Here is a 15,337-nt window from a genome sequence, read left to right as displayed (position 1 = left end):
CAATCCTGCAACCACTGTGTTCAAAACATTCACTATAGTAGATCTATTTATTAACTTGTGAAAACAATCAGTTGCACAAGTACACTTGTGACATTTGTACAACCAGATGATTCATAATGGATTAACTTAATAATGGCAGCAACAAATTCTAGGTAAGATATGAGATTAATACTGCAGATGCAATGCACTGAACACAGGCAGTCATCAAAGTTTAAGAGCCTCTGCTGTATCTCTCAAGTGACAACGTGTGAAAGTACTGTATATTTGCATGGTCAAATACTGCCACCGTGTGGTGAGATAGAGGAACACAAAATATTGACTTGACAAGTCCATAATTTAGCAGAAAGAAAACTTTATTATTTAAAGCAAATTTATGCGATAACAAAGGCAAGGAAGACATTGGTACTCAACAAAATGTAAAACTTAAAGTACTCACATACGTTTGCACATACATAAACATGGACTACAAAGCAAAAATAAAGATGCAAAAAGGTTTTATGAACAGAGTAACTGGACTGCTTAAAGCTTGAAATCTGTTCATGTAATTTTCTTCTCCCGCTTAATCTACTGTACCACACCCCTTTACAACCCGCTCAATTTCACTAAATAATCACTTCATTCAGTCCCATTTCAGATACATTTCTTAGTTTACAAGTAGTCAAAAGCACAAAAGAATAAGAAAAAAAAAGAAGTAAAACTAAAACTAAAACCTGTTCCATACTTCATGAGATCTCTATAAAAGACCTGTCTGCATGAACCTCGCCACATACCCTCTCTTTAAATACACCCGTCTATGCTGAATACACCTTTAAAAATATCTTGTTTCAATACAAGAAAGAAATAAACCAACACAAGTCACCTTGGTTGGGAGATGTTTGGCGTGTGCCAAACATGCCATAGTACTTGCCCTGTTATGAAAACCCTGTTAGTCAAATTTTCACCTCACGTCATCATGGTAGACACAATAGATATGAACACTACATGCCACGATGACCACCCTTTGTACTGGAATGAATGAATCAAATCGTATGGCCACCATTTTTAGCCGGTATAACACTGTCTTCAATTAGTGACAAGACGATACGTACATTATCCTTCAGGTAGCAATACAGGATATATGAAAAACATAGGATACCAGCCCAAGACGGCAGGCAGGTCAGGCCATGTCAAAAGGCTGATCTCCGCATCTAGTGTTCATATCTATGTGAATATAGAGGAATACTTGTATTAACCAATACAGCCACAAGGTGGCACTGTAACACAGCTCTACACAGAGCCGTATATTAAGATACGGCTCTGGCTCTAAATCAATATAGCTCCAACGACTACTCATATTTTTAGCCCCCTCTAAATAACACTACCAATGGCAAAACACCTCGTTGAGCTGTGACCAAAAGGGGTGACTCTTTCTGATGATCTTAAAAACCAATACCACAGGGTAGATAGATAGATAGAACATGTCAGGACAAAAAAAAGACAATGAAACCTCTGAAAAGTATCAAATATATACACATCTCGATTGCATCATTAACGTCTGCTCCTGGCCAAGGCTTTGGTTCATCTTCACACCGCTGACCTAATCTCATCCTGTTTGGTAATGTATTGTAAGAGAATATCATGTGCTGCTGACAGAAAAGGAGATTGTTGCAAGAGTTCGTTGGCCAAAGTACCCTTATCAGGAAAAACAAAAGTAAACGGTTGCACTATATATAATATTTTTTCTATATACATTCTTGTCTTAACAGTAGTGCAGTAATAATTTTCATTTTGAAGTGAGGGTTGATTTCTTTTCCAAGCTAAATGAAGTGAAATGATTAACTCAGAGAAAACAAAGATTAAAACACCTGAACAGCAAAATGCTGAACAGTAGTCCTCCTTCATCTTTTACTGTTTCTGTTTCTGTTCCGGTGTGTGTGTGTGTGTGTGTGTGTGTGTGAAAGAGAATGTGTACATGGGTGTGTGTGTGTGTGTGTGTGTGTGTGTGTGTGTGTGTGTGTGTGTGTGTGTGTGTGTGTGAGAAAGAGAATGTGTACATGGCCGTGTGTGTGTGTGTGTGTCTGGTCTCTACTCGTCGGGCAGGGAGCACTCTGAGAGCGAGCGTTCCCTCCTCTCGCGTGTGGCCACGTAGTTGAGCAGGTCGATGGCCGTCACCACCCCGAACACCATCTGCTTCAGCACCGGAGAGCCGTCAGTCATGTCTATACAGGAGAGAGAGAGGGAGAGAGAGAGAGAGAGAGAGAGAGAGAGAGAGAGAGAGAGAGAGAGAGAGAGAGAGTCAGAAATCACAAGTTAGTCACAATGATTTCAGCAGACAAAGCTGGCATATAATAAAACAACAACAAAAAACAGGACAGGCGAGCGAACAAGCAAGGGGAATGCTGGAGACCAAGCAAGTGTCGGCACAATTGAAATGTGTGTACATGTAATGTTCTCAGGATTTACAAACAAGCCTATCTGCCAAATATTCAAAACAATGAGACATTGCAAGTACCTCCACCATTACTGGCCAATAAAAATACAAATTTCGCATCTCAAATATTATGACATGTTCCATTCAAAGGGCCAAACAGATTACTGTAATCTCTCCTAGATTACAGGCCAGGTTCACGTGAACTTGTAAAAATGCACCCTCAGCCAAAACAAGCTGCACCAGAGTACAGCGTGCACGCCAGCGCCTCAGGAGAGTAAACAAAGGCACCAAAATATCTGGTGTTTTGTGCAAATGTTTTGAGCCTAATCTGCACCGTATCTACCCCGTGCCCTTGAGCAGGGGGGGCCAGAACAGGCCCACGACCTTGACAGCAGATCAGCTCAGCTCACATCCTCCGCTCCGCCCAACACTACACACCCTTATTCGGGCATCCGAAAGCTCCCAACATTGTTTTGGTGAACACTTTATTTCACGGTTTCTTGTTTAGTGCATCCACGTTCATCAACCAGTAATGTCATGTACATGCACGGCTACGGGCACAATTCTCGTCTGAAAAACCCTTCACGGCAATTGGTGGAACGTAAGCGATTGTCGGGCAAGATTTCCTTGCCGTGTGCTACGTTCTAAGATATTTACGACTAAAAATAGAACGTTGGGCATTACCTCAGTGTTTACGAGCAGGGATAACACTGATTAGTTGTGATTCTCTTTATATGTGAGGCACAAGGCGACGTCAAAATCAGACACTATTTTTAAAGACGGGAAGCTTGAGCCTAGCTTTAGCCTAAGCCCTGTTACATACTTGGAAATTTGAGACGCTTTGCAGACAGTCTTCTCCTTGCCAAATCACACATCGTGCCCACCGTTGTAAGGGGGGAAATATGCGTTCTTTCTTACACTGTTTAACTGCATTTAATTAACGCAACATCAGGAGCCTAATCAGTGCCATATCTACCCCAGCAGATCAGCTCACATCCTCTGCCCAACATTACACACCCTTATTTGGACATCTGCAAGCCCCCAACAAACTAGATTCTTAATGCCAAAACAAATGATTAATGAGACTTGAAAAGTGTCTAAACCGGCAGACATTGCTGGAGTAGAACATGTTGACCATAAAAAAAAATAGGAAATGAAAGCTCTTACTTAAATAGCTTCTCTTCCGGAACAAACAGGCACATAAAGAGATTTGAAAAGTGTCTAAATCAGGGGTGGGGAACCTACTGTTTACGGCCTTTAAGGCCGTCTTACCCGTTCCCCGATATAATGATATGCAGTTTCACATGCAACATGACATGTTTTGTAACGAAATCTTGGAAAAAATTACATTTGCAATACAATTCCGTAAAATTTTCAGAGGGCCTAGTAAAGGTGGGGTCTAATGTAAAGCTGGCCACCTTGAATATGAAAACATATGCCCTCAAATGCAAACTGTTCCCCACCCCTGCTCTAAAACATGGATATGGCAGCTTTCTGGAATACGACATAATGGAAACGGCAAGAGAGACAGTGAGACAAATAAAGGGAGCCATTAAAAGACAGAATTCCAATCTACCAAACACTCCCATTTTGCCACTGCCACCATGTTGTAATCCAGAAAACAAACAAACATAAAAAAAACAACAACAAAAAAACACTTTGATATAAATCATATCCGGTAACACTTTATTGTAGGGATACATCTATTAGCACTAATACATACAATGTGCCTGTATAAGTAACTTGTAAGGCATGTACAAAGCAAAATCAAACATTTGTCAGGCATGTATTCGCAAATGTCTTGTTCAGGCACAATAAAGGACTTATTACCAATTTAACCTTAGTAAGGACCTAGTAGGCCTTAACGATTGCTTAGTACATGCCTTAAGGGTGGTTTATGCCTCGAGATCAGCGTCCCTGCGTCGTGATGCAGTGAACCGCGCAGTAAAACCAGAATTAACTGCATCATGGCTGCGTCAAAGCTCACTGCGTGACACTGAAAAGAAGTATAACCCGCCCTTTACAAGTTACTTATGCAGGCATTAACATTGCATGTATTAGTGCTTATAGATGTATCAATAAAATAAAGTGTTACCTCATACCCAATGTCTAACAAAGTGTAGATCATGTTCCATGTCTGTGAAACATATTGCACTTTCCCTTTGACAGCAGATGGAAAGCACAGTACGAGGCCAGAAGTTAAATGCAAGCCCCAGCAAGAGCAGAAGAGTAGCGTAAAGTCAGCATCATTAAATGCTGGCCCTCTGGTGAGGGGGCTCGGTGAGCAACACGCACCCTACCTACTGATCACGTAGATCTCTGGGGACTCACTCACTGGACCAGAGTTGTCTGCTGCGGCCCTACAGTCAACAGCTACAAATGGACACAAAAGGCATGCACTATGGGTCACACAACACAGGAGCCGCTCTCATCAGCCACTCTGGCTTTGCTTTGCTTTGTACAGGTGTTTGAGTTGAAAGGAGCCACTAGGGGGTGCTACAGTGGCTATCAAAACTGGTCATCTACTCTGAACTGAAGTTCTGGAGGCCTCGTGCCACATCTGGCATGAACTGTAAAAGCACTTTAGAGAGAACGGTCTTAGACCGCAGAGGACAACCCGTTATTTCATGCTGTGCCATTTCTCATATCGGCAGGGGAGAGAGAGAGAGAGAGAGAGAGAGAGAGAGAGAGAGAGAGAGAGAGAGAGAGAGAGAGAGAGAGAGAGAGAGAGAGAGAGAGAGAAAAAGAAAGAAAGAAAGAAAGAAAGAAAGAAAGAACACTCACATTGAATCTGCTCGTGCACCACCAGGGCAAAGTGATCTGTCTCCAGGATACGAGAGAGCTTGCCCAAGTTGTCAGTCAGCCGGACCTGAAAGAGAGAGAAAGAAAGAAAGAAAGAAATAAAGAAAGAAAGAAAGAAAGAAAGAAAGAACGAAAAACAGGTATTAGATTATGTAATCTTAAACCCACCACCTTTCTGACGAAGAAAAACAACTAGTCGTCTCCAGTACTGATCAACAAAGGCATCTCTATCTCCTGTCCAAATACACTAAACAAAGAAACCTCTCAGAGTGCTTGCTGCCCTACAAAAACAACAACTTTAAAAGTGAAGCTGATCTCCTTCAACTACGGGACATCATCATCTGTTGCGTAGTGTCCAAATTGTCGACATAGACATGGTCTCACACGTGCATGCACACACACACGCGCACACACACACACACATACACACACACACACACACACACACACACACACACACACACACACACACACACACACACACACACACACACACACACACACACACACACACACACACACACACACACACACCACACACACACACACACACACACACACACACACACACACACACGCGCACACACACACACACATACACACACACACACACACACACACACACACGCCTCTCTCAGGAGACACTCACCATTTTGAACTGCTTGTAAAGCACCTTCATGACGGGGTCTGAGGGCCTGACCTTGCCGGCCAGCACGGAGGACAGCATGTTCCCCAGCGTCACCATACCCAGGATCACCCTACAGAGGAGAGGAGGGACACAGTGACATGGTCATTCACACTTTTATGGTACCTACCTGGTAGGGTCATAGATCTCATTTCCACAGACATTTGCATAGCTGCCATGTTAAAATACCAACAGTAACACAATAGTAACAGAAAGCAAAATGCACATGTTACAATCAGTAACAGAAAGCAACTTACTTCCTACATTAGCGCCCATATATTTCAATTTTAACAAAGTGATACGTTTTCAACATGGTCAGTGTCCCTGGCAGAACAGCAGGCTTACCCGGTCTCGTCTACCACGGGGGCCTGGTCGAAGGCCTTCTCCTTGAGGATCTTGATGGTCTTCTGGCAGGTGACCGTGGGGAGCACCGTCAGGGGAGCAGACAGGTGCAGCACCTGGAGAGTCAGGTTCCACCACCTGTGGAGAGACACATGCAGAGGATATTTCTATTACTATGTCTCATTATATGGGTATAGAGTAAAACTCTGTGTGTTTAGATAAATAAATGAACGGCATGTGTAGTGTGTAGGGGGGAGAGAGAGAGAGAGAGAGAGAGAGAGAGAGAGAGAGAGAGAGAGAGAGAGAGAGAGAGAGAGAGAGAGAGAGAGAGAGAAGCATAGGAAAGTGGGAGACTGAAAGAAAAAAAATTACATCAAGAAGAAATGAAATGAACAAAAACAAAGTAATGAAAGAAAATGGTAAAAGAAATAGGAGACAAGGGGGAAAAATACAATACAAAAGTAATGAAAGAAATGAAATGAAAATGATAAAATATCTCTTTGTGATTCATTCACAGGAGAAACTAGCGTGGCAGCTATCCCGGTTGTGAAAGCACATTCGCCACATGCTTACCATGTTTTGCAAACCTGATCTTAAAGAAAGTCACGCAACACTCGCTACAGATGTGGCCTGACTGGCACTTCTCTACACAAATCATTCGCATACATGACAGTGACCTACATAACTCAGTTTATGAGATGACCAGAAACGTGTACTTGACGTCAGCACGTGGCCAACCAAACATCCAGAACAAACACAAATGGCAACGGCTAGCAGCATTCAGTTGCACTCACTTGCTCTCTTAAGGACAGCAACATGGTAGTTATGGTAGTATCTTCATTACAATACTTCAACTACTATTAATAACAATGGAATTTCTGCCTTCCTTCCCTTTTGTTTTTTTGACTTTTCTGAGCACAAAACTTATCATTGTTCATGAATGAATGAGTACATGTTTAGCCCCACAGTCCACATCTGGTCCCTCAGTGTTCACGGTTGGGCTGGCTACAAGGAAATGCTTTCTGTGACGCCGTGACTTACCAGGGCTTCTTGATCATCAGGTCCTCAGGCTTCAGGAAACCCTTCTCACACATCCACTTATCACTCAGATGCTTGGACCTGCAGGGGACACAACAAAGCATGGGGGTTAGACAGGATAATCTGCTGCCTGGACCTGCAACGGACACAACATAGCATGGGGGACAGAATGGATAATCTGATGCTTGGACCTGAGAGGGACACAGCATAGCATGGGGGTTAGAATGGATAATCTGTAAATTGCTTGGACCAGCAAGGGACAACATATATAATGTGGGGGTTAGGATGTAGAACCTGTTTGGGACGAGCCCTACAGCTGACACAGCAAGGATACTTTCAGGGAAACTTTCTTGACTAATTGACTGAGCTGACTCAAGAGCTTTGTACTTCAAGCAACAAACTAGGAGAAAAAAAATCAGACGGTTTCTGTTTCTACAGGTTTTACTGCTGATTGTACATGCCACACTGATGAAGGCATAATCTGCAAAAGCATCGGTTTCCTGATTTAAATTTGGGTAAAAGTTTGGGGTAAAAAGTTGATTGCTTTTTTAACATTCAGGAATAAGTCTTACACAGTAGTGATAATGTATTTAGCAAGGGAGTCCAATCTAACAAATTTCTATTTACACACTGTAGCAGTTGTATGCCTCCACAGTTGTTAATCAGGAGGTGACTAAAGCACACATCAGGTAGTACAGACCATTAGGCCATGACCTGCAGTTACAGGATCTCCCTCAACCACTTTTTAGAAAATGCTGTTGTGAAGGTAAGTGTTATGATCATAGAAAGTAACTTCTCCCCACACAATAGATAAGGAGTCAGCGTTCCAGAAACACTGAAACTTTGGAACACCTGGTGCATTTTTCTCATGCAAAACTGCTGTGAAACACTGTAAGCATAAACCAACAGATATTGAGCAAACTTTATTAAACTAAAAGATGCCTGCAGCACGTCTCGCCATCCTAGACCTTATTCTGGACATTTCTGCCAAATAATAATTAAAAAAATAACAATCTTGAGTGCCTCGAATCCTCTTTAATAGACCTAATTCTGAGGATCCCTACACCGATGAGCACTAAGGACAAAAATAACACCCTGCAGAACTTTAAATTCCTGTGTGTTGCCTTGCAACTCGTTACTCAGAGCAGCTTCTCAGATACTGTAGCCACAGTGGGTGCGTAAGAGTAAGAGTAAGAGTAGTAGTAAGCTTAGTAGTAGTAGTAGTAGTAGTACTAGGACTAGTAGTAGTAGGAGGAGTACTAGTAGGACTAGTAGTACTAGGACTAGTAGTAGTAGGAGGAGTAGTAGTAGGAGGAGTAGTAGTAGTAGTAGGCAGAGATGTGGACTTGTGACTTGTGACTCGGACTGACTTGTGACTTGAGTCACAAATGACTCGACTTGAGACTTGACTTGCCAATATTAGGAGTGACTTGTGACTTGACTCGACTTGTACGCTATTGACTTGAGACTTGACTCGACTTGACAGTTTTAGCTTGCAATGACTTGCAATTGTGCTCCAAGTCAATGAATATTTTTTTTTGCATTTTGTGTGTGAAAAAAAATGCATGAAAGAAAAAAAAAATGATTTACCTTCAACCATAGTCAAAAACCATGCTAAAAAATATATATGATCAATTGTGGGTTGCATGGTCACCCAAACAAACATGAAAGCTTGTCTGCAGCCGTGCTGTAATGGTTAGGGAGTTGGGCTGGAGATCACAGAGTTGCAGGTTTGAATCCCACCCTTAAACCCACCTCTTCCTACATCTCCATCCATGACTGAAGTGCCCTTGAGCAAGGCACCTAACCCAATATTGCTCAAAGGACTGTCACCAATATATGCGTTGGATAAAAGATGAAAGTAATTTAATGAATCATTATAAACCGTGGTAAAACCATGGTTAGTTTTCAGAGTAAAACCATGGTTCAATTTATAGTTAAACTTAGTAAAACCAAAAACCAATGCCGAACCATGCTCAAAAAAATGAAATCATAGTATACCATGGTCGATTTTCGGGACATGACTGGCGAAGGGGGACATGCAAAGCAGTGTGGAGAGGTAATGAATTTATGACCAAAGGTAATTGTCAATATTGCACATATAATACAAGGTGACTTGTTAATGACTTGGAAAAAATAAGACTTGGACTTGGACTTGACTTGGCTTTGGCACGACTTGGACTTGGACTTGACTTGACTTGGCTTTGGCATGACTTGGACTTGGACTTGACTTGGTCAAATGTGTCATAACTTGTGACTTGACTCTGACTTGATTGGAAGGACTTGAGACTTACTTGCGACTTGCAAATTAGTGACTTGGTCCCATCTCTGGTAGGAGGAGTACTAGTAGGACTAGTAGTACTAGGACTAGTAGTAGTAGGAGGAGTAGTAGTAGGAGGAGTAGTAGTAGTAGGAGTACTAGTAGTAGTAGTAGTAGTAGGAGTACTAGTAGGAGTAGTAGTAGTAGGCTTACATGTAGTTGCGAATGGAGTCGGGCAGGATGACCACACAGCGCTGGCCCTCCTTCAGCTCCTTGGCCACCTTCACAGCAATGGACATGGCCGTCCCAGAACTGCCTCCTGCAGAGCAGAGATGCCACCAAATAATCAGAGGTTGACATGCTGGTTTATGTAGTATACAATATACTATATAGAGGGATGTGGGGCACAGATGAGTGCGTCCATGAGTGGGAATATCTGGGCATGCATACCGCACAGCAGTCCTTCATCTCTGATGAGCATGCGTGCCATGGCAAACGACTCCTCGTCATTCGACTTGGCCCAGCGGTCAATCACCTACACAGAACATACAAGAAATGCTTTTTTAAAGCGTTTTATAGACAGGAGTGTGATCCTACCAAAGTATTGAGATAAAAATAAGACTCAGAGTTAATGTTAAGTATGAACATGTAATAAATACATTATATTACAGGGTATTGGTTACAGTCCCTGTATCAGTGCGGGGGAGTTAGACGCCTTGCTCAAGGGCACTTCAGCCAAGGCAAGGCTCTAAATTAACAAATGCCAGCCAACCAACCAAATCCTGGTGAAAGTTAAGTTTTGGCTGGTAGAATAGAAAACTCACCAGCCACTTTAACCCAGTAGTGAGTGTGTGCTTGGCTAGTACGATTAACATCTACTATCCATTTTGGCTGGTGATTTAACAAAAACTCATTTCGAGCCCTGGAGGAAAGGATTTGTGAGGGTGGGGATTGAATCTGCAACCCTGTGATCTAAACTCCAACTCCCTAACCAATACACTTACAGATCGGTCCAGCACGGTGGGGATGAAGTCGTAGCCGATGCCCTCCACCTCATACTGGGTCTTATCCGTCACGTTCAGCTCCTCTGGCTCTGCCAAGATGGAGCCCTCAGGGTCCACGCCAACAATCTAACACAGACAATCAACATTGGAGTTCAGGGCCCCGTTTCTCGAAAGAATCGTTGGTACCGTTAGCAAACTAGTAGGTCATCCATGGGAAATTGAAGAGGGAAAAATATGCAGGAAATATGAAGGAAAAATATACTGTTGCCGCGCAACGATTTATTAAACACGTTTCGACCTCAGGCTGTCTTCGTCAGGTGTATAGGTCTAGGTATAGGCTCACCTATACACCTGACGAAGACCGCCTGAGGTCGAAACGTGTTTAATAAATCGGTGAGCAGCAACAGTGTGCAGATTTTTCCTTCTTCTTTTACACGTCTTTGTCTGATCCAGCCACTGTTTTACTGGATGTGCATGCATCCCTCACACTACTATCAATGGGAAATTGCATTGCAACCAAGTAAGTTGCTAATTTAGTTAGCAACGACGCTGTCAAGAAAAGCACCCCAAAAAAAGCTTTTTCCGGTAATGTTAGCAGATTTTAAAGCAACATTTTTTTATGCAACATTTGTTAGATTTGATTTTTCTATGAGGTTCTGCCTACAGGCTGTAACTGTTTGAACTCAAGACAGTCTTCGTCAGCTATTCAGACTGGGGACAAGCCAGCTCGCAGCTCTGATTCATTCATTCGTACTAATCATCTTACTCACTGACATGCGTAAATGCTGAAATGCATTATACACTCCATTTAAAGGAACTTAAACGGGAAAAGGAAAACAGCAGAGTTCAGCAAGTTATTCCAGTAACATGAGATTAGTCAGCAGCCCTGTGTCACAATCAGTGTGACACAGCAAACAGCTGGCATGAAGGCTTCACCTTGACGTGGGGGCATTTCTCCTTCAGCTTGCGAGCGATGCCGGTGATGGTGCCACCGGTGCCTGCTCCTGCCACCAGCATGTCAACCTGACCTGGAGACAAGAGAACGATACAAGGGGAACTCTCAGTACGGAGACCGGGAAAGACCTTACTGTAACATCCTATTGATTTGTTAATTCATACATGGATGTGTGTGTGTGTGTGTGTGTGTGTGTGTGTGTGTGTGTGTGTGTGTGTGTGCGCGCAGTGGTGTAGTCTACATTTTTATGGTGGGTATGCTGTATATTTGAGAATTTTTTTGAAGTGGGTATACTGTATATATTGGTGCAATTCAAAATAATGGATCAATCCATTTTAAGTGGGTATACTGAAGTCCCTGAAATTTTGAAGTGGGTATACTCCGTATACCCGCGTTCTACGTAGACTACACCACTGGGTGTGTGGGTGTGTGGGTGTGTGTTGTGCACCTTAAAAATATCCACAGCACAGGGTTTTAACCTTGAATTGTGGGGAGGGGATCTCGTTTTTTACTGTTTGATTTACTGGATTAATTTATTATTAATCATATTATTACTATTATTTACTTTCATTTATTATACTTCATGATATACTTCATGAATTTAGACTTTATTTGACTACTTCTTTTTGGTTACTTCTATAGGCCTACTTCAAGTAGTGCAGTGTTTGTTGTTGCTCCACCCACAATTTTGTTGACTTCATTGACAATGGCAATAAACTCCTTGAATGTCTCTTGAATCTTGGTACAGTAACATGTCATTACATATGGTAGTAGCCTCGTCATGTGCTCCCTTCACCATTGGAGCACTTTACTATGAATTGAAAGAACACACCCTTTAGTATTACATGATTTCCTAAAGACTGTGCAATGTGATTGTAGTGTAGTACAATGGTAGTTCAGTTATGGACCCATGAGTAACACATAAGTCTAAGATCTAGAAAATGGGAAACCAGTACTTTAGTGATGAGTACACTACTTTGCTTTCTTCCTACATTATTTTCCGTCTGTACTGTGACATGTACTACAAAAGCCTACCGGTACTTGGTTTATCTCTGGTTGTAAACCCGATACAAAGTAAGGACCGTTGGCGTTTGTTTAATTAAGGAAATGAAGCCCTGGGCATACTATGAGGTTTTCAACTACTGTACCTCCGGGTCGACTAAACCATCTTTAACACTTTGTACTGGGGTAGTATGACCTACTGCCCGTTGCCATGATAGGTTAGCTCTTAACTCTTACTCCTCCAAGTGTTCACATGCAAGTAAAGAAAAAAAAATAGTGTACATAAATACAAAAAATCTTGCCATCCCATTTTTGACCTTCCCATTCCAACAGTCCAATTCATCGTCATCATTTCTCGCACTGATCTGAGCAGAAAAGTTCTCACCTCCACACTGCTCTATGATGAAGTATTTAATTTACAAAAATACTTTTGGAGTACCATTTTATGTGACCATGTCCACAGCATATCTTACACAGTCACCCTCACACAGACACACACACTTGAGCTCACCATTTTATTGGAGCATCACACACACCACACACAACACACACACCACACCACACACACACACGGTCCTCACCTCCGCACTGCTCCAGGATCTCCTCGGCGGTGGTGTCGTAGTGGGCCAGGGGGTTGCTAGGGTTACGGTACTGGTCCAGGATGTGGGCGTTGGGGATCTCGTTCTTCAGACGCCAGGCCACGCCCACGTGGGACTCCGGGGAGTCGAAGCGAGCCGCCGTGGGAGTGCGCACGATCTCCGCACCCAGCGCACGCAGCACGTCCACCTGGACACACACACACGGACACAGAGACACACACTTTACTTCTTCACTTCGATCGAAAGACGTATTAGTCGGCCGGTTTATTTCCCTTAGTGAAAACAGTCATCCCATACCAAGAAGACCTCGCAGCATTAAGATTTGATCACTCCACTTTAGACTGGTACATTTTTTTAAATTTACCCAACCTCTACTCTGTTTGGGGTTGTGAGATAATATGCACATTACGCAATTGCTAAACCACAGACGGAATGAGGATGAGGAAGGCTGACGTCATGTGTTCATTGCTCTAGGTTGCCGCTAGGTTAAACTTCGTGGCTTCCTCTACTACAGTACCTGACCTAGTAAAATAAGTGAAATGTGAATGGAATGGAGCGGAGGCATCTTGTGGTGCTTTGGTTTGAACGAGTCTTATGAACACACATGTTGGATTTGTGCAATATATATATATATATGGTTTATGTCTGTATGCTGCTGGACACATTGATGACCGTTGGAGTAAATTAAGTATCGGTTCTCTACTACTACCCCTCTACACACAGGGGAGCCACACCCCCATTAGTGCTACTTACAGCCAACAAGAGGACATGAAAGAGGATTAACCTACTGAATGGACATTAAGAGGTTTAACACACTTTCACATATATAAATAACACACACATACAGTCAGACCACTCTCTGTGTCTATACACACACACAGAGAGACACACACAGACACAAACACACACCTTCTCCATGCTCATCTTCTCTGGCATAACGATGATGCAGCGGTATCCCTTGACGGCTGCAGCCAGAGCCAGCCCGATGCCTATGAAGAAACACCATGAGAGGACAGAGTTAAACCAACAGCCAAAACCTATAGCAGTCTAGTATGGCCCTAGAGACAAACGCAGGACAAGCATGCACAACTGTTTGCCCTGATGAAGACTGATTTGCAGTTGATAAGTGTAGGCCATTAAAATAAGGGAATTTTTCACTAAAGTCAGATTGTCTCGGGTTCTTTACAGACTACCACGTTCAACCAGGAGCCTTCTGCATGGGCCCTCACATTTGGAGGATAGTCAGAACTGAAGTACCGAATTTTGTTTCTCTGTATTACATGAGTAATGACAACAAAAATAAATAAATAAATAAACGTCTAATAAAAAGTCTCTCCTTCTCTGCATCAGATGAGATCAGAACTGAATTTCCACACCGTGAACAATAAAGCCCTCTTAATCTTACGAGTGTTGATTCTACCATATTACAGCTCGGACCCAAGACGTAGACAAGCGTCTAGTGCTATATCTAGTGCCTACGTGCCTGTACAAAACTCATTTCTGCAGAATCCCTCCATATCCCCGCTTCCTGGATCAAAACGGGCTTTGGCCATTACCGTGTATAAACATCAGCATATTGTAACACTTATCTGCAGGCCACTGTTGTGCCCGATTAGCTACAGTCTGGCGGTATTAGGACAGGAGGAGACGGGAAGTTGTGCAAGAAGAAGCAGAAGAAGAATAGCTGCTTCCTGGGAGGCCAGCAGTAATTTTTGGCCCTGATTCTTATGGGAGGGGGTTAGGTTATGTGTTGGGTGGGGAAAGAAGGAAAGAAAGAAAGAAAGAAAGAAAGAAAGAAAGAAAGAAAGAAAGAAAGAAAGAAAGAAAGAAAGAAAGAAAGAAAGAAAGAAAGAAAGAAAGCACATGAGTATATGAGACGTGGGACATATGTGCAAGGAAGTGAAGAACACTGTAGGTGGGCAAAGGGAAATGATGAAAGCAGGCAGATGTTGACTGATACGTTTATCTGTTTGCAAAGGTGTTTATTCATGCCTGTGTATTCGTGCGAATCACTGTGTGTGGTGTACAGCCGAGTCCACAGTAGGTGTTGTGTGGTCGTACCCGTGTTGCCGGAGGTAGGCTCGATGATGGTGTCTCCGGGCTTGAGGGTGCCTTCCCTCTCCGCGTCCTCCACCATGCGCAGGGCGATGCGGTCCTTCACACTGCCACCGGCATTGAAGTACTCACATTTCGCCACTAGGGATATAAGTGTGAGAAAGACCGACAATTTTACTAGTGTT

The 15,337-nt window shown here is 42.9% G+C and overlaps 1 protein-coding gene across 3 annotated transcripts in view; it reads right to left on the bottom strand.

Moving 5' to 3' along the window:
• Positions 1-332: 332 nt before the first annotated feature.
• The window catches only part of LOC134461223 (cystathionine beta-synthase-like protein), a 29,161-nt gene continuing 14,156 nt past the window's right edge, over positions 333-15,337 (bottom strand). For 2 of the 3 annotated variants that reach the window (XM_063213996.1, XM_063213997.1), the window contains exons 4-15: positions 15,159-15,293; positions 14,007-14,086; positions 13,080-13,284; positions 11,478-11,569; positions 10,542-10,667; positions 9,988-10,072; positions 9,751-9,856; positions 7,281-7,358; positions 6,243-6,377; positions 5,862-5,970; positions 5,195-5,279; positions 333-2,198 (exon numbers count right to left, since the gene is read on the bottom strand). In XM_063213996.1, coding sequence (XP_063070066.1) covers positions 2,065-2,198; positions 5,195-5,279; positions 5,862-5,970; positions 6,243-6,377; positions 7,281-7,358; positions 9,751-9,856; positions 9,988-10,072; positions 10,542-10,667; positions 11,478-11,569; positions 13,080-13,284; positions 14,007-14,086; positions 15,159-15,293 — 1,370 coding nt within the window. In that variant the 3' untranslated portion in view covers positions 333-2,064. Of the gene's footprint in view, positions 2,199-4,705; positions 4,784-5,194; positions 5,280-5,861; positions 5,971-6,242; positions 6,378-7,280; positions 7,359-9,750; positions 9,857-9,987; positions 10,073-10,541; positions 10,668-11,477; positions 11,570-13,079; positions 13,285-14,006; positions 14,087-15,158; positions 15,294-15,337 lie in introns of all 3 variants that reach the window. The other variant, XM_063213998.1, reaches the window with a different exon arrangement.

Source organism: Engraulis encrasicolus, chromosome 13, assembly GCF_034702125.1.
Source record: "Engraulis encrasicolus isolate BLACKSEA-1 chromosome 13, IST_EnEncr_1.0, whole genome shotgun sequence".
NCBI classification, from domain to species: domain Eukaryota; kingdom Metazoa; phylum Chordata; class Actinopteri; order Clupeiformes; family Engraulidae; genus Engraulis; species Engraulis encrasicolus.
Note: the sequence above shows the minus strand (reverse complement) of the source record. Positions and strands in the feature narration are given on the sequence as shown.